The sequence below is a fragment of the Ambystoma mexicanum genome, chromosome 13 (genome assembly GCF_040938575.1).
Source record: "Ambystoma mexicanum isolate Mex_15411 chromosome 13, UKY_AmexF1_1, whole genome shotgun sequence".
NCBI lineage: Eukaryota > Metazoa > Chordata > Amphibia > Caudata > Ambystomatidae > Ambystoma > Ambystoma mexicanum.
In genome coordinates this window covers 475,200,323-475,226,367 of record NC_090938.1, presented here as the reverse complement: position 1 = coordinate 475,226,367, position 26,045 = coordinate 475,200,323, and the positions used below count along the sequence as shown (strand labels likewise).

The following is a 26,045-nucleotide window of genomic DNA, read 5'->3' as shown; positions in this document are numbered from 1 at the left end:
TGCATGACATGCTAATCTCCCTGTATAATCCTTTAATTTACAGCATTTTCTCCAACATTTCATCTTTTCCCTCCAGGGTGATGCCCTCTGCCCACCTGGGATCTTAATGTTGTCTTGAAAACCTTGGTACAAAATCTCTTTGAGCCCATGGCTTTGGTGGATCATAACCTGGTCTCATGGAAGACAACATTTTTCGTAGGCATCACTTCTGCTCAGAACCTTATGTCATTTTTCACAAAGGAAAATATATACTTCAAACACACCCCTTGCTCCTTCTGGAACTGGTATCAGACTTATATTAATCTTGACATTCTGAAGTTTTGCACACCACCCTCTGTTCGCCAGGGCTACAAATAAAACGTTAAATCTTAGGATCCCTGTCATTCAACAGCTTGAATATTGTGGCGGGTCAGATGAAGGACGGAGACTGATATTTTCCATGTTAAGGGTTTAATATATGAACGAAATGAAATAAACTCCTAAATCTTCCTAAACTCTCGGTTTTCCCTGCCCAACGCACACTAACTAGGGTGTTTGACAGGAGTCACTGAGTCCAAAGGGAAAATCCATCCCAAGTCCACCTCTTAACCTATTTTGTCCATGTCACTATCAAAATGAACTAAGGCACAGTAGAATGACTCCCTTCTCCTGTGGTCCTCTTATCAGCAAAGTCACTTGAGCAGTTGATTAGAATGTAGCTCTTGTCAACCACTTTCACTAGTTCATACAGTTCATAAATAGGATTCTTCACCTTCTGTAACATGTCCTTGACACAGTGCTTTTCCCTTCTGAGGTTCCTTCTCCCTCTTTCTTGGCTTCCATTATCTATTGCTATTTCTTGACTTAATGTCCACTCTCTTCCCTGGCTGGGCCAGTTAAGAACTCTTTCAACAGGTTTCCACTCTTCTCTATTACTCGGACAAGTAGGGAGGTATGATTGCACCAGTAATGATTATCACTTGACTTCCACTCTTACTGGGACGAGCATCATATACTCCTTATTTTTGTTATTTCTCCTGCTGTCCCTGTTAACTCCTTTCCTTAGGGTTAGCGTCACTGGTGTCTGTCTGCAGGACGGGAAACACTTCTCGCACTGTCAGGTTGGATTCGCTCTTCTCTCCATCTCGCTCTCTCCCTTTTCCCACGTTCTGCGATGTGGGAGGGTCTGTGGTCTCAGCGTTGTAACTGACTGGACAGTCCACTGTGCTGTTGTCACGGCACACTACAATTCTCGGCTTCTCCAGCATTGGATCTTTCATGGATTCACATGCTTAGAATATTTCCCGTCGTCAGACTGGGAACCCTCGGTACACATATATAGTCGTTTCCTCTAGGAAAAAACTTCCGACACTTTTGTGTCCTATCCACATCTACGTCCTCTCCGGGGCCGTCCACGCATGCCCCGTAGGACGTAATGGTATAAAAGCCCCGCCCCCGCAGGTCCCGTCAGATTTCAACTGTCTCCAAAGATAGTGGGATCTCCTCGTGTTGTTTCTACTCCTAGGACGTCTGTCAGTTTTTTTGGTCTTACCAGAATGTCAGGAAAACCTCTCTTTCGCCCGTGCGCCACGTGCGGACTGAAGAAGGTTTACGAGGGGGACGGCCATCTCGATTGTATTTATTGCCTCCACCCTCACCATTCGACAGACCAGTGTGAAATATGTAAAGGTTTTTCCCAAAAAACCCTGAAAGATCGGAGTCGGAGGCTGGTTTCGTGGTTAAATGACGGGGCGGGAGCATACCCTCAGTCGGAGGTTGGCTCCGTGCGCACCGTGGCCTCTACGAAAACATCGGGAGCCCCGCGCCGTTCAACCTCGTTGGAACCACCGGCGAAGAAGACTCGACCGGTGGAAAAGGATCCACGAAGCCACTCTTCCAAGGACTCTTCAAAAGAATCTTCAAAAAAGACATCATCATCATCATCGTCGAAGAAACAGGGAAAGGAAAGGCCAAAATCCTCCTCGGGCGATCCTCTTAGATCTGCCACGAGTAGAGAATCGGATAAACGCAGGGAGAGCGCCGTTAAGGCGGGACCGCCTAAGCCACCAGCAGGCCCACCGTCGACGACGACAAACAAGTCAGTGTTCTCACTGCCTCTAACGCAGTTGGTCTCCCCCGTCGTCAACCCGACGACGACAACGGCGACGATGTCCTCGTCGACCGAAGTTCCGGCCTGGAGACCAGAAGTTTTTGATCTGGGGTTGCCGGACACGTTACTGCAGGAACAAGCAGTGTCGATTTCCTCGAAAGAAGACGACGGTTTCAGGATTGCGGGCCCGGAGGAACTTGGGCTACGAGCCAAGTCGCCATCAGGAGCAACCTGCTCTCAGGTGTTTACCCAACCTCCAATCTCTCAATCGGTCCTGTCCATGGAGGTCTTGTCCTCATTACACTCGCTGCTGAAATCGTTGGATGAAAGGCTTCCACCTGTGGCGTCGACTCCCCCCGTCGACGAACCCGGCCCTTCACACCGTCCAACCAAAACGATTGGAGTTCCAGTGACTCCAGTAGTCCAGGAGGAGGGTGAGCTTTCGGACTCTTTATCTGACCGTGGGTCAGCATCGGATATCTCCCTGTCTCCAGCTAGGGATTCATCCCGGGTTTCGGATGTCGAATTGGAAACACCAAAGAGCCCCACTCACCCGTCGCCACCTGACGATATTGGCGCTTTTCATTCAATGATGGAAAAGGCATGCAGGGAGTTTGGCATGGTTCAACAGGAGGAGAAAAAGGACTGTTTTCTATTCGACCATATGGGTAAGAATAGACGTTCAATATTCTCGATACCCATTTTAGATCATGTCTGGAAAGAGGGTGTTCAGACCATGCGTCACCCGTTTTCTGAACCGGCCGTCAAAGGCCGCATTGAAAAGAAATTTAAAGTGCCAGACTCTACCCCGAAGTGTCTTTCGTCCCAACCTACACCGGATTCAGTGGTGTCGGCAGCGGCGACGAGGAAAGCGAAGGCCCAACACAAGTGCTCTACCCCTCCGGATAATGAGTCAAGGCGCCAGGACGTGTTTGGTAAGAAGGTTCTCTCCGTGGGTGCTGCAACTGTGAAAGCAGCCAACTCTCTGGCTATTGTGGCCAGGTACGACAGGGAGATGTGGCACAGATTAGCCCCCATACTGGACCACCTTCCGGAGGAACATAGAAGAACAGCGATGTCTCTGGTACGAGAGGGCGAAGAGGCGTCGAATCATGCTATTAACATAGCGGTGGACCTGGCAGATTCGGGCTTTAAGCAGATAAACAACGGAGTTGTTCTAAGACGCCAGGCTTGGCTTAAGTGCACCAACTTCAGACCCGAGGTGCAGTATAAAGTATTGGACATGCCCTTCGAAGGTGACCTTCTTTTCGGAGAAAAGGTGGACGAGGCATTGAAGGGCATGAAAGAGGACTCAGATACGGCACGTTCGTTGGGTGCTCTTCAGAGTGGTAAACACTTTCGATCCTTTCGTCCCTTTAAAGGGGCATCTGGTAACTCAAGATTTTCTACACCCAGGGATAGATCCTGTGGCAGATCGGCATACCCTTCCCAAGGATATAGACGCGCCTCTCAAAACTCAAGCCCGCGCAGAAACTTCCAGTCATCCAAGAGACGACCGACTTATTCGACGTCGATGAACAAACAGAAACAGAAAGACCAGCAATGATGGGATGCACACCGATCAGTGGGTGTTGGACACAGTGAGGTACGGATAGGAAGTAGCACTTATGTTACGAAAAGGTGCCATAGAGTTAGTCCCTGCATCGCAGAAAGGCAAAGGGGTATACTCACGGTGTTTTGTGGTAAAAAAGCCGAACGGAAAATGGCGTCCCATTCTCGACCTGCGCGACCTCAACAAGACCTTACAGAGCCACAAATTCAAAATGCTCATGCTGCAGGAAGTTATCAGGTCCGTTCAAGTGGGGGATTTTTTGGCGTCTCTAGATCTACAGGACGCGTACTTCTACATTCTTATGTGTCAAAAACACAGGAAGTTTCTGAGGTTCATGGTAGGTCGGACACACTACCAATTCGCAGTGCTCCCGTTTGGTCTCAAATCCTCCCCAAGAACGTTCACAAAATGTTTGGCACCCGTGGCAGCCTGGCTGCGAAAGAAAGGGCATCATGTATACCCGTACCTCGACGACTGGCTTGTGAGGGGATCCTCCTCGGCGTCGACCAACGACAGCGTACAGACCACCTTACAGCTTCTGCAACGACTGGGGTTCGCAGTGAACTTCGAAAAGTCCTCTCTAAGGCCATCAAGGAACATAAAGTTCTTGGGTGCTCAATTCGCAACCCAGGAAGGAATAGTGAAACCTTCCCTGGACAGAAGGTCAAAGATCAATCGACTGACGAGTCAACTACGCTTACTTGGCACACTTTCAGTGAGGAAGTATGTGGCGATCCTAGGTTCCATGGCTTCTTGCATCCACTTAGTAGCCAACTGTCGTTTGTTCATGAGGCCGCTACAGGAATTCCTAGCGGACAGATGGAGGCAGGCCACGGGTCGGTGGTCAGACAGGATAACCGTCGACGACGACGGTATCATCCGAGCCCTCCAGTGGTGCCAAAGCGTTCACAACCTGGACAGGGGGGTTCCTCTACAAGAACCAGAATTTCAGAATACCATCATCACGGACGCATCCCTGACGGGCTGGGGAGCACACATGGACAACCACCAAACCCAGGGCAGATGGTCTCCGACCGAATCACGCCTGCATATCAATGTGCTGGAACTGAGGGCAGTGAGATGGGCCTTGAAATCATTCCTCCCACATATCAAGGGGTCGAGAGTGAGAGTGCTGACAGACAACACGACAGCCATGTTCTACTTGATAAAACAAGGCGGCACGAGATCCAGGACCCTTTCTGTGGAGGCTCAAAAGGTATGGCATTGGGCTTTGAAACTCAACATATCTATAGTGGCTCACCATTTCCCAGGAGTGAAGAACGTACAAGCGGATTCCCTGAGCAGGAGCATGGCTCAGATACACGAGTGGGAGATGGACACCATTCAGCTGCAGAAAATCTTCAAAAGGTGGGGTCACCTCTCAGTCGATCTCTTTGCAACGAAAGAAAACAAGAAATGCGAGCAGTTCGCGAGCAGATGGCCTCAGAAAGGATCCCTAGGGGAAGCGTTCTCATTTCCGTGGACAGACAAGTTCCTGTACGCCTTCCCTCCGTTTCCTCTTATACGGAGGACAATACAGTGGATCCGCAAATACAAATGCCGGGTCATTCTAGTGGCACTGTATTGGCCGAGACAACCGTGGTTTTCCGACCTACTACATCTGTCGTTGGAACAACCGATAACTTTCCAGAAAATTCCGAATCTTCTGTCGAGGGACAAGGGAACGGTGTGGCATCACAATCCGGACAGCCTCAACCTGACGGCCTGGCTCCTGACTTTTTGGAATTTGGCAGTTTGAAAGTTTCGTCGGATTGCCGAGAATTCTACAGGCAGCTAGGGCTCCTTCCACTAACAAGTCATACATGTGCAAGTGGCGAAGGTTCTGTATGTGGTGTCATACGCAGCACGAAATATGGCCTTTGGAGGTAACTCCAGAACAAATTTTGCTGTATCTTCTTCACCTAGCAGAGAGTGGGCTATCCTCGTCATCCATCAAGGTGCACCTGGCGGCCATCTCAAGGTTCACGAGGAGGAGACATTCCTCACCGTTATTCAGCGACAGGCTGGTGAAACATTTTATGAGGGGTCTCTTTAGAACCTTTCCCCCTACGAAGCGGTTCCCACCATCGTGGAGTCTAAATGTGGTGCTGGCGGCCTTAATGAAGCCTCCTTTCGAACCAATGTCCTCTTCATCCATGCAGTTCCTATCGTGGAAGCTGGCTTTCTTAATTGCCATTACGTCAGCTAGAAGAGTGTCGGAATTACAGGCATTAGTCATAGACCCTCCATATATGAGATTCTTTAAGGACAAAGTGATACTATCAACTAATCCTACTTTCATCCCGAAAGTGCCGACGGTCTATCACAAACATTCGACCATTGTTCTGCCTACTTTCTTTGCGACCCCTTCGTCGACGGCGGAGACGGCTCTTCATACTCTTGATGTGAAAAGAGCGTTAAAGTTTTATCTGCAAAGAACGCAACAACTCAGAACTACCAGACAGCTGTTCATCGCATATGGTCCGGCGACGAGAGGAAGGGCAATTTCCAAGCAAGGACTGGCTCGATGGGTCTCTTCGGCGATTGCTTTTAGTCACTCCAAGGCTGGGAGACCCCTACAAGGGCACCCTAGAGCCCACTCCACGAGATCGACAGCCTCCTCCGCGGCGCTATGGGCAGGAATTCCTTTGGCAGACATCTGCCAGGCGGCGGCATGGTCAGTCCCACACACGTTCACACGCCATTACTGCCTGGAAAGGCAGCACGCGGATGAAGTACAGATGGGAAGGGCAGTGCTGCACCATCTTTTTCAATGAGGTAAGCCAAATATGATGAAACTGTTGTCTCTTACCTTGCCTATGTTGGTTTTTTCCTTCATGTATAAGTATATATATTTATATATATATATATATATAGGCATATATGTATGTATCATGAATATGGTTATATTAAATAAAAAAAAAATAGGTTGCTGCTTACGTGCATATAGAAATATATTTTTGAATTGGGAGTGTTTTTTTTTTGTGATGTATGTTGCATTGCATTCTCACCTCCATCTTCTAGGATACTGCTATACAATCTATTCTAAGCATGTGAATCCATGAAAGATCCAATGCTGGAGAAGGGAGTAGTTTCTTACCTGAAGTGCAATGTGCAAAATATGTGCATAAACAAATTCCCCCTTCCTACTTTGGAGGGGCCGAAATCTGACGGGACCCGTGGGGGCGGGGCTTTTATACCATTACGTCCTACGGGGCATGCGTGGACGGCCCCGGAGAGGACGTAGATGTGGATAGGACACAAAAGTGTCGGACGTTTTTTCCTATAGGAAACGACTATATATGTGTACCGAGGGTTGCCAGTCTGACGACGGGGAATATTCTAAGCATGTGAATCCATGAAAGATACCAACGCTGGAGAAATGGAGTTACAGGTAAGAAACTTCTCCCTTCTCTCAAGTTTCACAGCAACCCGGGTTTGAAACTCCCGGCTTCCCCTTCAGATAGGGCTCCTCCTTCTGTTTTTATGACGTATGGCTGGGACTTCCCCAGAGGAGCCTCATAGTCCATTCTCTCTGTTGCCTGAGTGCTCTGTATCACTCGTGTACTCTTCTTCTTCTTCTCAGTGGTATAAGGGTACTTTTCCTCATTGTGAAACAAGTTTTCTATACCACAATAACACACAGTGGTTTAGTTCATCTAGTCTTCTATGTGTTGTAGCTGTAAATGGTGGGTTATGAATGAGTGGTTTAGGGAGTTCCTCTTTGAACCTGGAGTCCTTGTCCTCAGAGTGGAAGCCTCTCCCGGTGAGTTCCTGCTTGCCTCTACCCCTTGGGAGGATATTGTGTAGTGGGCTCACCTCCCTAGCCTCACAAGGAAAGGCTCCCTCCTAGGGAGAATTCGTTGAATCGCTCGATTCATCACACTATACTATGTCTCGTTTGCAAATGCGGTTCAGGTGGAGGGACCTTTTGGCTCTCTCAATTACAAAGTGCAGAGATAAGGCAATTTTGGGCATTAACCCGGGTATAAGCTTTCCTAGAAACATTTCCATACTTCCCACCCTCTTGCATGCCCAGGATGCACACATGTCACAGTCAAGAACACCCTTCACAGTCTTCCTCTTTCTCCTTCACCAATTTAATGTAAAGTTTATATTTATCTGCCATTCTGAATACTTTATTTATATCTGTCTTAGCATTTGTAATTCTGCTCTCCACTTCCTTAGTACATGAGGTGAGATCTTTAAGTTTACACTTTATCGCATTTACCCTTTTCACCACCCCATCAGTTTTGGTACCCTAGTCTGCATGTCCAGACTTAAGCGATGCCATTATTTCAACTATTGTGACAGCAGCCGCCTCATTAGCACTTCTGTCTGACCTAAATTACATTTTGACAATGGGCATGGATTGTTTTTGAACTGCAAATCAGTGTAGGTCAGTTTGTCCCTTTGCAAGATACTTCATACGCTTCACCTTGATACACTTGGTCATCACCAATGTAACTTACATCTGGCCCAGTGGTACATTGCAGTATTACAACTGAAAATGTCGCCAACCGATAGCTGCCTTGCCCACTTTGTCCAACTGTGTTCAACAAGTCTCATTTCAGTGAGGCATACAGTTAAGGGAAAACCGAGGACCTCACCATTCCAGTGGATAAGGGGGCGCTCTTTCAAATCACCATCCTCAATGCTTCTGTATCTTTCCTTGGTTTCTACTCAACCCCCAGAAGTTTTAGATTATGTTCGGGTTTCAATCAAATCACATCCCACGAGCGCTCCAATTGGGAGAGCCTCTGGTCTGCCCTGTATGGCACAGAGTACACCAGTAGTACTGCCCCAATTCCTTCCTGTTTTATTTACAGTGTATTTCTGACACCATGCCACATAGGACGCACCAACCCCTCGCAACCTCACATCATGGTGGTATAACATGACCACGGTTGCTCTAGTTGACAAAAATTCAGTTAGGATTGACTTTTTGTCAAATAGTTTGTCAGTAATTGTTGACATTGATTAACAGCTCCAAATCATCAAGGTCTAACATCCCAACAATACCTGGGATTGCACTTACATTACCAAGACTTCAAACCAGTTTAGATTTAGTTTGAATATTCATCCAACTCACTTGTCTCCATAGTGTTGTGTACTTTACCTACAGATGACATGGTAACTTATACCAAAGGGACACAGAATTCAGTAGCAAAGCTGTGCATTGCTACATCCATTCCTCGGCAAGAGAATTTGACCATCTGTGATAGTCTACAACCAAATAAACCACCTTCCACACTTATTCCAATAGTGCCAGAGTGTGTGGAGCAGACACTGACATTATTTCTTACTCTGTTGTCAGACACTCACAAACATAGGAAAGAGAATTTCAGCAATCCAGCCTCAGATCCTCTATTTTGGAGAACATACCCTCCACTGGATCTTTAAATTGTATTACTGATACATACAACGTACGTGTCAAGATCAATATAAACTTCTGCAGCTCCTCCTGATAAGGAGAGTAGAAATGTGGAAGTGGTGGGGAAGGAAGCTTGTGCCACCTTTCCAACAAGATTTACAGCAGCCAGGACAGCTGCCCTTTTGGGCATATATGCCAGATCCCTGTGGAAATACCTAAAACACATAACTAACTTTCTTCTGATAGACATATGTGAAGATTTAAAAAGTGAAGAATGGCTGTTTGCTCTCACACCAGGTCATCAGCACTGCAAACACATACATTTACTGGCTAGTCGTTACTGTCATGGATTTTCCATGTGACTATCATTACCACTCATTCTGACAATACTGTAACTAGATTCCCCGCACAAGACCATAGCTCTTCTATATCTCTTTATCTGGGTCAGTGCTCTTTGGTTCGAAGTGAAACTGAAAGCCAAAGCACACAATTCTATATGCCTCTAATACAAAAAGGGATCTATGTGATATTATTGCATTTAAAAGATTGAAAACAAAAAAGACCTAATTTTTTCAGCCGTTTTTGTGTTGGCTTTTAAATGCGGCAATATGACAGCCTCCACCCCCCCCCCCCCACACCCCAAGATGATCCCTTCCCCAACCTCCACGTGCTGGTTTTTATGCTAAATGGGGGATTCAACCCCCAAATCCTCCTTTTCCCCAACCACCCACCCACCCTTTCCCAGCACAACACACACCAAATCCGCACACTTACGCTCACAAAAACACTCACAAAGACACTTGCCTGTCAGCCCCTGCGCGCACTCGTGTGCGGCAGGAGCTGACAGCTTGATTTAGAATGGCTGCTCTGTGCCGTCACACAGTGGTCATTCTAAATCAATCTTTTTTTTTCTGTTCAGTGAAAACTATGTTTTCATTTAGGACCAAAAAACAACACATTTGTAAATATACTCTATCGTGGATCTTCACCAGGAGCTTGTTTCAGCTGAATGTTCACGGTCACAGTTTTCATATCATTAGCCATAAAAAAAATGTATTGCCAGAGTAAGTGACATCAGGCCAAAGGAGAGGAGACAACCGGCCTTCTACTGCTGCTGGAAAGCACCTTCAGCTCAAAACGATGAACTCTACAAAGCTTTGCCACAACAACACTGACATTGAAGAAAACAAGAAACGCCAGTTTCCACTCTGGCAATCTATCACAAACTCTGTTGCATAATGTTGCATAGATTAGTTATGTAAGTTCCTAAATCACAACAGGAAAGGGAATATACTCATACTATTTTCTAAATTTAAAAAAAACAGACCTAGTCAGACCAGTTTTGGACTAGTAAAATGCGAACAAGTGGGTTAGAAAGGCAAAGTTGGGATGTTGGATCATGTCTTTCCACAACCAGCAAAAGATGACATGATGCATGCCGTTTGTCTACAGGATATGTACTTACACATCCCAACGTCAACAAATGTTTCTCAGATAGAGCAAGCACATTTTATCTAGCCTAATTTGGAGGATTGGCTTTTAAAGCTTATTAGTTTTAAAAAGCTTGACCAGATTTTCTGATTACTTCAAAGAGTTCAGTTAAACATCAACCAGTCATCACCTCTGTTTGTTTAGAGCATTCACTACTTAGATCCCTCTTAGACACAAGGAGTGCAAGACTGTTTCCTTTGAAGGAGTGGCTATGTTCTATAAGCCACAGGTGCACCCTTCTACGGAGTCAACAGCCACACAATCCTCATCACTCTTAAAGAAAGTGACATCATGTATCGTAATAGTGCTCCATGCTGGACTAAACATAAGACCCTTCAGTAATGCCTCAAAGTTTACTGGTCACAGATAATCGATTCTTGTGAATAGGAGCTGGCACACTCCCTTATCTTCAAAATACACTGCAGTTGTGTTGCCAATAGAAGAACATATTAGACAAAGTTGAATTTCAGAAACCGCTTCCACAACAATTGGCAATATCATTCCTTCTTCAGTCAGGACAGGGACATTGTGCTATCTGATCATACAAACCAAAAATACAACCATACAAAGATCTGCTAGCAGAACAAGGTAGGTGGGGTCAGAACAGGAGCTCTCTTCAGAGAAACCGAGAAACCGAGACAATATGGTACCGACTTCCTGCAGGCAACCTGCCAAGATCAGCTTGTCTTCCCTATATGCAAAATGTACTTGCAGATGTGTTAAGCCGATGTTTTCTGGAAGTACAAAATGGGTTATAAGGACTCTGCAACATTTGTGCACAGTGAGGAACTCTCTAGATGGATCTGTTTCACTTGCATTGCAATGCTACCTTCTCTATCTAGCCAAATCTGTCTGACAATTTCGCTCTGTTCAAGTCCATGTTCTAGCCATTGCAACTTACTGTGGAATATTTCTTCACTCTCCCAGTTATGAAAAATGCTGCAGATAGTTTGCATCCATCTCCTCCCTGCTATTTAGATTTAGTTGTGGTGAAAGGTATGAGTATTCGGTTTGAGACAAGTTAATTTTCTTGTGGCTATTGCATCAACCAGGATGGTGACTGTTGTGCAAGCTTTATTTGCTCACAACTCCTACACTGTGTAACATAATTCTATGGCTACTCTTAGAATGATGCATCATTCTTTTGTTTCCATTGGTGATTTTGTATATGTTAACCAGACCTTCCTCTCCTGTAACAGTGATTACTTCATGCCTTCATTAGGAAAAGGCCCCTTTATTACTATCTTATTAGAACAAACAAGGTAAGACTCCAGGCACCTTTTTTATTAATTATGAAGATATTCAAACACATTTCCCTGCTCCCAAACCATAGATGCTGGATGGCTAGCCTTGTTCATTGAGACATATTACTAACAAGTGTATAAGCGTCTCCCATATAGACCTAGTACTCATTACATGAGAGGGAAGGCTCTTACGATTTGCAAAACAGCTATTTGTAAATTACCTATGCAGTATATTACTGTCTAGACTAATATCCCAAAAGCAGGACTTGAGTGGGTTATACCCATTTGAGCTGTCGTGTTAAGTCACATAACTTTGTTTTCTTCCTCTTTCCATTTCCCCCTGCTACCTCCCTGCTCTAGTCATTGCGGTTGATATTTTATTCAGGCCCTCCCTCTTGTTGCCATAAGGAAACCACTGTAAAGCGTCATACCTTTTGTGTGACCCTAAAGTCATCTCTTTCCCACAATTATGATCAATCTCTGCACTCAGAGTTCAATCAGTAAATCACTACATGTATGCATTGAAGGCAACTGAACCCCACATAGCCAGTCCAGGGTGGTGTTCTTCTCCCTGAGCACATGAACATAACAGCAATAGGGATGGCAGCAATTAAAGGGTTTTTGGGTGCTCTTTATCTGCGCTCATACCTTATGTTTAATGGTATAAGCATATTTATAAGCCCTTAATAATAATGTTTTGATATTATGCAACCCTTAATTTTTGTCTCTTTAAAAGTACATAATGTCTATCAGTATAAGAATTTGCAAGACTTGTCAATCCCAAATAACCTTCTAACACAACATTGCAATGCTACCTTCTCTAGCCAAATCTGGCTGACAATTTTGCTCTGTTCAAGTCCATGTTCTAGCCATGAAAAATGTTGCAGATAGTTTGCATCCATCTCCTCCTTGGAATTTAGATGTAGCTGTGGTGAAAGGTATGAGTATTCACGCCGGAGCCGAGGTTTCTTCTTTTGCTGTCCTCTTTCCTTTTCGTCACGTTTCCTCCTGGCTCTTTTCCCTTGGTGTTCCTTTCCCACTGTTCTCTCTTTCCTGTGGTCACTCCCTGTTCTTCCTTCCTCTTCGTCTAGTTTACTCTGTTTCTTCACTTTTCCTCTGTCTTTATGAGCACCCCCTCTTTCCTCCTCCTTTGCTTGGACCTTGTTGCTGTGGGGTGTGTTGGAGCTGTTGATTCTTCACTTAGCAGTAGTGGGGTTAGTGGGCAATCGTTGAGTGCTATTTCTTTGTTTTTTCACCCTGAGGTGTCTGGATGGCAGAGGCACTTCCATTCCTTGGAGTGCTGAAGTGGAAGATCCTCTATTCTCTCTCTTATCCACCCTGTCCTTCTTTTCTGGAGTTCTCTGTATTAATACCTTTTCTGTCTTCTCTTTCTTGTGCTTTCTCTTCATCTCTCTGGGCATGCTCTTTATCTTGGTTTCTGGTCTCTCATGTAGCAGACCCTAATTTGTCCTCTCCCTTGGGCTGAGTTTCCTGGATGGATCTCCACTTCCTTGGGGTTCTTCTGTGGGAAGTCCTTCACACTCTATATGGTCCCCCATATTCTTCTGTCCCGGCGTTCCCAGTACTCATGCGCTCTACAGCAGGGCTCACCTCTTGCATCCTGGCCTCCCTATGCCATGCATCCATTTATGTGCTTGTAATGCTGTGTTCTTCTTTTTGTTTTCGTTCCCCGAAATAACCTGGTGTTTACAGGAGGACTGGGTTTCTGCAACCACTGGGCAGTCAATGGAACCCTTCCCCGGGCTCCTCTGTGGCACAACTTTCTGGTGAGGTACAGGACGCTTTGTCCCTTTATCGGGTCAGTGAGCAGAGTCCCTTCGACGGCATGGATGTGGACTGTGCCCTACCAGCAGTGTTTGCTGTCCTGCCACTGACGTCCCATGCCTTCCCGAACTCGTCTTTTTGGTGTTCTTCTCCTTACCTTTCCGTGGGCAGATCTATTTCCACTGCACTGGGTGGACAGCCTCGCCTCCTCTCGCCTGGCGTATGACCTTTCCTATGAGAGGGCAGATTGCCCACATCTCCCTCAACTGCTGCGTACTTCCTGCTAACAAGTGTGCAGCATATAGTCATCTACCATCAACTGGCTTATTGCCCTTTCTGCAGTGGCGTGGCCAAGAGTGCCAGTCACCCCTGGACAGTCTGCCCCCCTTTCCACAGGCAGAGCACCCTATCTCAATGGGGTGGACGTCCCTCTGTGTTATGGGAGGATTGCACTTTCTTGTTTCCTGTTGTCTGGGTCGGATTACTTAACCAGGCGGGCTGCCCACCTTACCACAGGTAGATTGCTCTATCTTCTGTCCTGTTGCCAGGATTGGCGCTTTGAACTGGGCAGACTGCCCTTCTCACTACGGGCAGATTGCCCTCTCCACTGTTCTGTGGCCGGGATTGGTGTCCTGACCTGGGAGGACTGCCCTTCTCATTAAAGGTGTATTGCCCTTCTCCCATTCCTGTGCACACGAGGCTGTTGCCCGTTGTCGCCAGTTGTCATGGCCTTAGCTGGGCCATGGGGTAGGCATAGCAGCTCTCTGTAGGCACCGGGCAGAGTACCCCACAAAAGAGACAGAGCCAAGCTCACTGGACAACCTTCTTTATTCCTCTTTCCATGCTTCTGGTCCCGGGTTCTAGTAGCCTCTCCTCTTCCTCTCTCAACCTTGGCACCAGTCCTTCCTTTCCCTCCCTTAAGGTCATCTTCCGTTTAAGGAGTACTATCCTTAATTACTCCACAACTAATATGATATTTGGAAAGTCTGAAAAATAAGTATTTCTAGCATTTGAATTCCTTTGCGGCCTGATTGTGGTTTACTCAGTTCCATTTTCCATATCTTGTGCACATTTTAGATGAAGGAAGCATTTATTGTAAAATATTTAAAAGGTTTCTGGCTGTTAGTAGGACATAGAGAAACAATCCAGACATGGAACCTGCACACGTTTCTTACTGTTTTCAAAGATTCTTTTTCACTAAGTAGTGTTCTGCCATTTGACGTTTCTAAGCTGGAAAACTGTCTTTAAAATATACATCTCCTCTGCAAGAGGTACTTAATAAATGAAGGCCCTGTTTGTATTTGTATTTTTATTGTTTTATATAGCGCCTTAATCCAGATAGAGGATATTAGAAGGAGTGAGGGGATAGAGAGAAGGGGAAGGTATCAGGGAGGGGAGTGGGAAGGTATCGGGGAGGGGAGTGAAGAAGAAGTTCTTTCAAAGAGGAGCGGAAAGAGGAATGTTGCTTCTTGACACTACACAGTTATGCATACAATCCGCTGTATCACACACCCATCCTTGATTTCAAAGTCATTGACGATTACCATAATAGCATCAACATTTCTAGTTTCAAGAGCCATGTGTGATGCAGGCCCATTGAGTAGCCCAGGGAGAAGTTTGTGGAGGCTCTGGGAACCTTGTGCAGCCACCCATCAATATGTTACGTGCCCTTTTTCTGTTAACTACGATAGGTTTCCCTTAATTGGGACGTATAATAACTTTGAAAGGATCCATGACGTATAATGAACCTTAATTGTTGGGTGTGTGTTTACCATAAATGTAGATTTACTGATATATAAAACATGTTTTATAGGATTAGTAAAAGGATAAACTAGCTCTCATTCACTGCAATCATATATTATACAAATTAAGTAGCCTCCCTCATAAACTGGAGTGTGTCTTATAGGTCGGAGTAGCTCTGAATTCATGGAAATGTATGCATTACATGTTATTTGTGTCTCGGTCATTTTTCAGAATTGTACTATTTCATTTGCCTTAATATCGTCTCTGATTTTGTATTTAAACGACTGTTTGCTTCCCTCCTTCTAAACATGCTTTCTATTTTGAGAAAGTTTCATCTTACTGCAGCTTCTACAGAAAAGCCTGGCTTCCTGTCTTCATTTCCCTTCTCTCTTTGCCAACATTCTTTCAGCAGCTAGACTTACTTCTGCCTTTTGCAATCGCATTGCTGATTTTCTTTTTGCAAAACCTTTGATCATTCTGGCTGTCCCAGGAAAATCTAGAACTTTAATAAAGTTACTTCATAAAGCAATTTGCCAAAAAAGCCTTGCACATCGGCACCACTGAAGAGAAAGACATCTTGAAGAAATCGTTTCCCTTAATTTTCAGTAAGTTTTGCACAGTATCCCTCATGTTAATCTTAAATTGTAGTATTGTGCAGCATATGAAAAGTAGTAGTTCTCTTGTTGACGGGGAGCCATATAAAAAAAGTACATTAAACATATCTTTTTGTGCTAAGAAGCCCATATAGCACTTCATCGTTTAGTCACTTAGATGTAACAGTTTGGATATTTAATAGCAGTTTCCATACTTTGGTGGATTTCGTAATTAACATATCATACTGGATACTTCTAGAAAGATGCTATTTTGAAATATGAAGGGGAGCCATATAAAAAAGTACATTAAACATATTTTTTTGTGCTAGGAATCCCATGCAGCACTTATCGTTTAGTTACTTAGATGTAACTGTCGATATTTAATAACAGTTCCATACTTTGGATTTCATAATTAACATATCATACTGGATAATTCTAGAAAGATGCTATTTTTAAATATGTTTGGTTGTATCACAATTTCTTTAAAATGAGTGTTGCAATACATTGTATTGTCATCGCTAACACAAAGATGGTTAACGTACACATTTATAAGTAATAATACTACTTTTGTAAAATATTTAAGAAATGTATCACACATAGTGTAATCTAAAGAATTACCATACATTTCTTTAAGGTATTGGCAGTGACAATGATATTTTAGCTATATTGAAACATCATTACTCTGGGGTTATCCGTTAAGTTTACCATTTGCCTTTTATATATTAGGTGGAGGGAAATTAGACAGTTTAGTGGCAGATAGTGACCCTCCCAAATCCAATGTCTGCATTTTCCTGTGGCACCAGTGAATGATCTTCTTTTTTCTTTCTTTTGTGGTACTTTCCTATTTTTTTTGGTTGGTTCTTCATTTTGTTCATTACCCATTTTGTGCCTCCTCCTTCCACCAATGTCTTACATGTAGAGAGAGAAGGGGAAAGAAGATATGGCTCGCCTGACACTGACCTCACCCAGTGGGGTCAGTCCCAGTCCAAATAATGCAGTGCATGTGTCACTGATTATCGAACCCCCCATTCTGGAGGAAACAGAACTTCTATCTACAGAAAATGCCAGTAAGTTATCTGTAAATAATACTGCTCTGCCTATTAGAGGATAAAAGCATTAGCCAAAGGATGCAGTTACTGTATGCCACTAATAGAGTATGACCACAGTGTCTTCATGAAGTGGAAAATTGAGCCTTCTGATTGGCAGAGGACTGTTTAGCAATAACAAAACTGTGAACTCACATGGACCATATAACCACAATTCCACTATAGGATTTATGAAAACAAAATCCTAGCTAGTGCAATATTACATAGACAACTATGAATGCATTTTAATAAAGACAAACAGTTAATGACAGCCATGTCGGGGGAATATTCCTGATAAAACAAGCAACTAGAGTAGGACACCCAACCCTTTGATCGCACAAATGTACACCAAAGTCTATTGAATTGCTTTAATACTGACTAATCAGGTGCCACACTTGGTCATATATATTAAGTTTGTCAAAGTTTCATTTTTGCACTATGACATTTTTGTCTGAGATAAATGTTGCCATTGTATAAAAAGATGAATACATTGATATATGTTAATTTTCACCATTCCCTGATGTGTGAGACTGTGTTGATGAGTTTGTGCAAAAATTAAACTATGACAAACTGAATATCTATGACAAAGTGTGGCACCTGATTAGTCAGTATTAAAGCAATTCGATATACTTTGGTGTACATTTGAGCAATTAAAGGGCTGGGTGTCCTACTCTAGTTGCTTGTTGTATCTTATCCTCACCCTGAATGAAAAAGCAGGATTCCTTTACTAGATAAAATACAGGGTCGACCATTCCTAGATTTTGTGTGGGAATATTCCTGTCAAACATCATGTTTTATTTTGTTTTTTTGTATTAATTATGTGTCTCTGCACATTGGTTGAATTTGTACTTACTCTGTCTTAAACAGAGGAGTTCCTGTTGATGCCCATGCAGAGTAATCCAGATTGTAAATTACAGGCAGAGAAAAGTACTCCACTTGCAAATTAAAGTCCAGGCTTTTTAAATTTGATTGCATGTACAGAGCTGGGACATGGAAGATACAGTTTGCAGCTCATCTTACCCCTGTCCCATGCATGAAATCTGGGGTCACAGCGTTAGAGCTTGTGCAGCAACCAGGTGCTGTCAAGATGAGCTTATTCAGGGTTGATTGGGTTGAGACTGCGGACAGTATTTCTTCCTATGCCATTTATGTTCAGTACTCTCACTTTTTAAATGCGAGAGAATGCATTCCATTCTACATGTAATGCTTTCCTTGCGAAATAATACGCATGACCTACATGCGTTTCATGTTTAACCAATTCCACACAAACGAGAGGATTAGGCATTGGAAGGATTCCTCACTGCGGCTCCAGTCTAATTCCATCTGTAGATTCTGTGGCATTAAGGACTCTATTGAAACCTTGAGACACTTGGACACCACGTGTCCCCACTTTGCTAACAACCGGCTACTTTGTTTCAAGGACACTATTGGTAACAGCACGGATGTGTCCACAAACCTTTTGTGGTGTTGGTGTATGTGGGGCACTAATGTTTCTCTTATTTTAGCATTGAATGCTTTTTTAAAGTCTGTTACAAGTGAACTGTATAAGAAGAATCAAACCACTGTATGATTATATGTTGGGGCATGGACCTGAAGTTCTGTTCTTATCTTTATATGTTTTAATAGTGGTAAGTGTTGTTTAAATTCCTTTGTTCTTTTTATCTTTTGTTATTTATGTTGTGTAATGTTTTATACAAACCACGAATGAAACAATAAACATTTTCAAAAAATCTGCCAGCATCTTAGTATACAGCTAACTGGGATGCAGACAGAGAGGCTTGATTTCCTATGGATTCTACTTACTTTTTCCTCCCGAAAAAAACAGGTATATTCTACAAGCAGTCATTGTAATGCTGTCCTCCACGCACGTATACATCAGCCGGCATTACTGCATATTTTGTGATAGGGGTCTAAAAAGGCCTGGGACTCCTGGACCACCCGTATTCTCATGGTTTATTTACACCTCTAACACAAAAAAAAATCAAAATAACACAGGGATGGCTGCGGTCAGATACTGATTAGTGGCTGACCTCCTCTCTATGGAATTAAGATGCTGTTAAAATTAAAGAAAAAAACTATCAATAGTTTATATGGACAGATAAATAAAATATAGGACTGGCAGCCACAGGAGTAGTAAACTTGCATAAGCTAAGCTGGGTTTCAATATTTGATTTCGCATAACCATCCAGTACTTACTGCCATATGATTCTGACGTGTAGTGAAAGCTACTTATGTAAAAAAAAAAATGCCTGTGCTTCAAGTAACAATGATGGACAGTTTCAGCTGGTTGTGGAACTGATTGGAAGCAATTGGAGATTGCTGATTGTGAACGTTGTGACAGTGATGAACATGAAACAAGTGAACATACCTCTGCATTCGAGCAACAACTTTCAACACTAGCTCAGGCTGCAGCTCAGGATACTGAGCATTCTCATTGTATAAGCATGTTTGCTCAGAAATGTACATTGTTGATTTGAGAAGGCCTTACGTTAACAACAGCAACTGGCCTAGCATTAAGAGTTAATAAAACATCTTCTTAAGATACTTGTGAATTGGTGCTGCATATTTATGCTACAACCAAGTAGGATTGTTGAAAGTTGGCAAAGAGGTAAGTTTACCTCCAGGTGATTAATCAAGAGAATAGAGAAAAAAACTCATTCAACCTCAGACCAAGAAGAAACATACAAAAACTGCGTAAAATTCCAAACAACGCCATCTTGGTTACCCTTCCAGCCACCCCAACAATACCCGGTATGAAAACAATAACTATTGACAGAATACATTAGGATACAGGGAACATGACTTTCCCAATTATTCTCTATCGCCACCCGAACTGAAAGTCCACTTTCTCCTTGCCATGAGTTTGTAATTTAAAACAACCACTGGAGAGGGCCCAACGTCTTCTGCCCCAGAGCCCACACACCTGAAGATCAAACATCCATGTATCTACTACAAAATTGCCCCCATTCTGTTTCCAAACTGCTCCCCTGACCATGGAGAGTGGCTGTTATCCTTTCCATGGCTTATATATTTTTTGCCACACTGACCCATTCCCTCTTTGCCGGCAAGGCGTCCCTCTTCCAGTGCATTGCCGGCAAGCTCTAGCTGCCATTAACAATGAATGCACAAGTCAGATGAATTCAAATATTCCCCCTCCACTTCCTCAAGACCAAAAAGCACCAGCAAGGGTGTTCCTTCCCGTGCCATCCCTAGTCCAACTCTCTTATCCACGCCAGCACCTCCTCCCAGTAGATCTGGAGCCTCGCACAACCCCACCACATGTGCCAGTAATCTGCCCATATCCCGCATCCGTGCCAGCATAAGGGGCCCACCCCCAGGAACATCTTAGATAAACGGACAGGGACATATTGGCAGCGGTGTAATAACTTTATAGCATGTAGCTTATATTGACATGATATAGACACCTTAAAGGCTCTCCTACACATATTCTGCCATAACACATAGTCTGCCGCCCACCCTAGATCTCTTTCCCATCCCTCTGCCCCGCAATTTCTCAGTGTTTCCCCAGCCTGCTCCCCACCAAGGCACCATACAATGACGAGATGGCCCCATTCATCTTGGTGTGTGAGTCCATGATTTTTGCCCGCTGTATCTTCTCCTTCCACCTGTCTGCTCCAATCACCCCCTTCAAGTGTAAAAAAGAGAACACTGACAGGGATCCGATTCCTAAAGCCTCCTCTAGCTCGCCAATGGAAATAAACTGCCCTTTCTTCCACAATTGGCCCACTCTCATCAAACCCGCCTCAAACCAAGTCCGGAATCTTTCTAAGTTCGGGATAAATTCCCTCACTCCAGGAGCCCAAATATGGCTCAATGGAGAGGGCCAAATGGTCTCTCCCTTCATATCAATCCACTAGATCATACTTTCCAAATAGTACTCAATATGGAATGTTCCCTTATCCATTGAGGAATCCCCTCCTCGCTTTGTTCCCCTGCCATAAGAAATGTAAATGACGTCCCTTCACTTCCCTAAACATGGAGTCAGAGGCAACAACTGGAAGGACCTGAAATATGTATGACAACCTCGGAAGGAGGTTCATCTTTACAGCATTTAAGCGGCCCATCCAAGACATAGCTAACTTATTCCACTTGGTCATATCATCATATAACCATTCTAAGAGGGGTGGGTAGTTAACCCCACAAAGCCCTTCCAAGTCTCTTGTAAGGTTCACCCCAAATACTGCAGGTTGTCCTCCGACCAGCTCCATCCCTGTTTGGCTGAACCTCAGCCTATCTTCTCTCGTTAATCGGCCAAGCGGAAACAAAATCGACTTGCCCTTGTTAACCTTCGATCCCGAGTAAATCCCAAACTTCTCAATTAACTCAATCGCTGCCGGCACTGAGAGCAACAGGTTCCAAATAGGTAAAATGATATCATCCGCATACAAACCTAATTTATATTCTTGCTCACCCATTGTTATGCCTTCCACTCGAGTGTATTCCCTCAACTTCTAGGCCAATGGTTCCAGCGACAGGGCAAAAAGAAGCAGGGAAAAGGGGGCACCCCTGTCTCGTTCCCCTGGCTAGGTCAAACCATCTAGAGAACCTCCCATTCACCGCTGCACATGCCCTGGGGCCCGAATACAAAGCCAAAATTCCCCTACGAATCTTAGCACCCAGTTTAAATTTACACAACGCTGCCTCCAAGAATGCCACAATCCACTCTGTTGAACGCCTTCTCTGCATTTATTGACAATAGCATAGGATCGCCCTCCTTATTCCGTGCCCAATCAATTAAATGTAATGTTTTTCTCATCGTATCCGCCCCCTGCCACCCCTGTATAAATCCCACTTGGTCCGAATGTACCAGTCTAGGCAAGTGCTCTTCCAGACGCGTTGCCATAATACATGTACATATCTTGGCATCCACATTAAGGAGTGAAATGGGTCTATTTGAGCTACATAGGGAGGGATTCTTCCCTTCTTTGGGTATCCCCTAGATGAGCGCCCTCACAAAAGACCCCGGAGCCCGCCCAGACATCAAAATATGGTTGAACAATTTCAACATATGTGGCACCAATACCGATGCAAAAGTTCTATAAAAACCTGACGTGTGCCCATCCTCTCCTGGGGCCTTCCTCAACTGTAGGCGTCCCACAGCCTGCACTACCTCCTCCCCTCTTATCGGCCCATCCATAACCGCAGCATCATCTTGCGTCAAGGCCGGGAGGGAGACTCCATCAAGATAAACCCTTCTCTCTTCAGCGTCCGCCTCCCCCTCCTTGGCGTACAGATTCTCGTAAAAAGGAGGCAAGCCTATCTACTACCTCCTCAGCCTTCTCCTTCACAGCCCCATCCAACCCCTTCACCAAAGTTAGCCATCTATAAGCCCCTTTTCCCCCAAGGCGGGCCGCCAACAATGTGTCGGCTTGTCTCCTTTTTCATAATACCTCTGCCTCAAAAATGTAAGCTTTCTCACAATCCCGCCCTCCTCCACCAGTCGCAGTTCCTCCCTCTTACCCTTAACTTCTTCCACCAATTCCTCAACCCCTTCCGTAGAGGTCTGAATTCTCCTCTCCATGGCCCTGATTGACCTCTGTAATCCATTTTCTAAGATGGCCATCTCTCTCTTGCACCTTTATCCCTGTCTAATCAACAGCCCCATCAGCGTCACCTTAGCCGCGTCCCATACCATACAGAAGTCCACATCACCTGTGTCATTAATCTAAGAAAAATCCCTTATGGCTCGCTCCAATTCCTCCCGAAATGACCTATCCTTCCAGAGGGACACATTGCACTGCCACAGGTACTGGCCCTCCACCAAGCCCACCACTACAACATCCATTAACACCATATCGTGGTCTTTCCAACTAATCGGAAGAATCACACAACTCATAACACTATACCACATGGCCCGAAAGGTAACAAGATAAACAATCCGTGTGTATGTACCATGAGGTGGGGAATAAAATGTGAACCCCCTTTCTTGTGGATGGATAGCCCTCCACTCATCCCTCAAATCATAGAACTCGGGGCAGGCCTGCAGTCTCCCACCACCCACCCTAGGGCCCCCCCCACCAACATCACCCAGAGTCCATCTGTCCAACAGAGGGTCCACCTAGGCATTGAAATCCCCTCCTAAAAGCAGGTGGCCATTGCCTTTACAAATCTCATTTGCCCCTGATTGGGGCCATACATTGTCGCAAGGGTTAGCCGTACACCCATCAAGTGCCCCGAAACCAGTAGGGCTATGCCATCTTCACTTTTGCCATTGGTCTGCTCCAATTTAACCCTCTTAGGAAAGAGAATTCCCACCCTACCTTTCTTAACAACCCCGGAAGACCAATAAGACTGCCCAGTCAAAACAGAAGGAATACTTCTTTCTTCACCTTGCAATAGACGAGTTTCCTGTACAAAAAACACATCCATCTTCGACCTGCGAAATTCCTTCACCACCAATGACCTCTTGTTTGGCAAGTTTAAACCCTTCATGTTCAGAGTGCCAATCTTCAGTCGGTCCGCCCTCACCCTTTCAGTCAATTCTTGTCCCACCATTGCAACCTGATAATATCAACCCCAAATGAGGTTCCCATCCCTTCAGTGTCTGTCTCGCCCCTCTGACTGACTTGAAGTAAATATCCCATACAGGTGCCCCCAAATTCCCCTTGTCTCCCCCCCCCCCACAACCCGCCCCCCGGGCCCCTTCTTCAGAATTCAGTCTCATCCAGTTAAGGTCACTGGCCAAAGACTAAACCACCAGGTATCCCTGGTAAACCGAGGGATCAGAATTCGTACCCCCATAGCTGAGCCCCCCACCTCTTCTATACATATACAATGCCCCCCTCCCCCAAACCTATGCCCACAACCACCAAAAAAGAGTTAAATTCACTCTCCCATAGCCCGAAAGACTACATAAACCAATTTTCCTCCAAAAATGACCTGCTTTCGGGCCATTTGCCCTCCAAGGTTCACTCCCTTCCAACTATACACATAGCTAATTGAGCACTACAGGGGACCCTAAAAGGAATCTCCAAAGCCCCCCACCCCCCAAATTAGAGTCAAAGTCAAGAGTTCCCCCTAGGCAGGGTATTCATTTTTCAGAACTTCCACAGGCCGCGGACCCTGCGTCGCCTGTTCTCTTCTCCACTCTGCAAGCTCACTCCAGGCACCCCCACACCTTCCACTCCAGATTCATCAGATGGTCCCATAAGTTCACTCCTTACTCTCTGGATATCGTCCTCAGAAATCAATTTATACTTGTGACCAGGGGAAGAAGTGTAACAAAAAAGTAGTGGAACTGTGACTCTGGCAGCAGACAGAGTAGGAAGAAAGAGAGCAATGTGCAACACATTTTTTAAGGGTTGCATCCATGCTGGTTCACAGCCAATTAAGTTGAAACTGATTTCACTTTACCTGTAACTGCTCTCAGGTGGTTAAGTGCAGAAGTGTGCTTTTACTTTACAAAGACAGTTCCAGAATGGTGAAAATGGTTGCAAAAAGTAGTGGCTCCGTTAACAGTAAAAAATAAAAGTAGTGGAACACCGCTCCCGACAGTTCCTGCTCACATCGGCCACTGCTTGTGACCTTCATACTAGAAAGCCATGGAGAAGGGGAACCCCCAACAGTATCTGACCCCCTTTCTGCTTAACCACTTGGTTAGAGGGCCGCACATCCTTCTTCTTGCCAATGTGAGGGCCAAGAGATCCTGAAAGACTGCTATTTTCGCCGACACTGGCCCCTCTCTTCTTGCTTTCTCGAGGATCCGCATCCTTTCCTCATAATAAAGAAACCTCGCCAAGACCGACCTCGGGCCTGTAAACACCTTCCCCAGCCCCGGTGAACTCTATTGATCATGGGTTTAGCAGTTGTATCATTACCAAAAAGCAGTTTAACCACTGCATAGACTGACTTCTTTAGGTACCTTTCCGTTTCTCCCTCCTTCTCGGGAAGGCCAAAAAAAAACGGTTGTTCCTTCGTTCGCGATTTTCAAAGTCATCCATTTTGAGGGTTACCCCGGCTTCCCTCCTTTCGAGCTCAGAAAGCCGCATCTCAACCTGCACCTCCACTGTGTCCAGAGAAGACTGGTTGTTCTCCACATTCTGTATCCTGTCATCGAGTTTATCTACGCGTTTGTCCAATGTGTCTAATTTGACCCGCAGGTCTGCCCGAATTCCTCTGATCTCCTCCATCAAGGAAACAATGTCTTTTTTTGTAGAAAGAGGCTCCATCCATGGTTTGCTGCTTCGTCCCTGCGTCCTATGCCTCCGTCTTCTGAAGTCGTGCGGCTTCCCCAAATGCAAATTTGCCTAGAATGTTCTTCCAATCCATCCACAGGGTTTCACTTCCCAGCCAAGTTTCTGTACTGAACCCTCCACGGGCCGGGTCCAATCACTAACCACTCACAGACTCCCAATCCACTTCCGGGGGTGGTGGCACAGCACAGTCCCGCCTACCTTGCAACACCTGATGACCTCTCCTGACCCCCTGAATCCCACATTGGAGCTCCTCCGACGTGTGCTGGACCGTGCCCCAGTAAATGATCTTTGCTGTAAACCACTTGCCCAATGAGGGACACCCCCCACAGGGTGGCTTTCTGGCTGAAATTCTTCTCAGTCCACTTTCATCACTTGGGTGCAGCACACAAGCAGCAGTACAAGAGGCGCTGTCCTGGGAGGAGTCTTCAAGAGTGCTGTATTGTGCCTGCCACAGCACAGATCCCTGTCTCAGATAAGGCCGGTTCACTCTCTCCCCAGTGCCCACCACGGGTTGCTCCCCCCATGCGCTTTGCTCCCCAGCTCAGCCCACATGCACCAAGACCGAGCCGGCCCCAGTGCTCAAAGTGAGCCCAGCCGGCGAGGAGCATGGACCAATGTTACCCGGGTCACCCATTCCGACCCTCCGAACCATTGTCAAGGCCGCAACCAGGGGGCCTGCACCTCAACTCCAAGTCCACTTGACGCCTCCTAAAATCTTTCACTGGCCACCTCTCAATGCGCTGCCATCAACACGCGTGACCTGTTAAGCAGCTCCACCAATACAGTCGCACCTTGAGCCTCATCAGGATCAGGTTGATTAGTGCAACGTCTGTGTCATGTATTCAACCCCGC

The 26,045-nt window shown here is 45.3% G+C and overlaps 1 protein-coding gene across 5 annotated transcripts in view; it reads left to right on the top strand.

Annotated features, from left to right (window-relative positions):
* MAPT (microtubule associated protein tau) overlaps window positions 1-26,045 on the top strand; it is a 609,480-nt gene that overhangs the window by 531,730 nt on the left and 51,705 nt on the right. The window contains exon 15 of one of the 5 annotated variants that reach the window (XM_069634100.1): window positions 16,812-16,959. The exons of the other annotated variants lie outside the window; for them this stretch is intronic. Within the exon in view, the coding sequence (XP_069490201.1) occupies window positions 16,812-16,959 (148 nt within the window). The remainder of the gene's footprint in view (window positions 1-16,811; window positions 16,960-26,045) is intronic. 5 annotated transcript variants of the gene reach the window in all.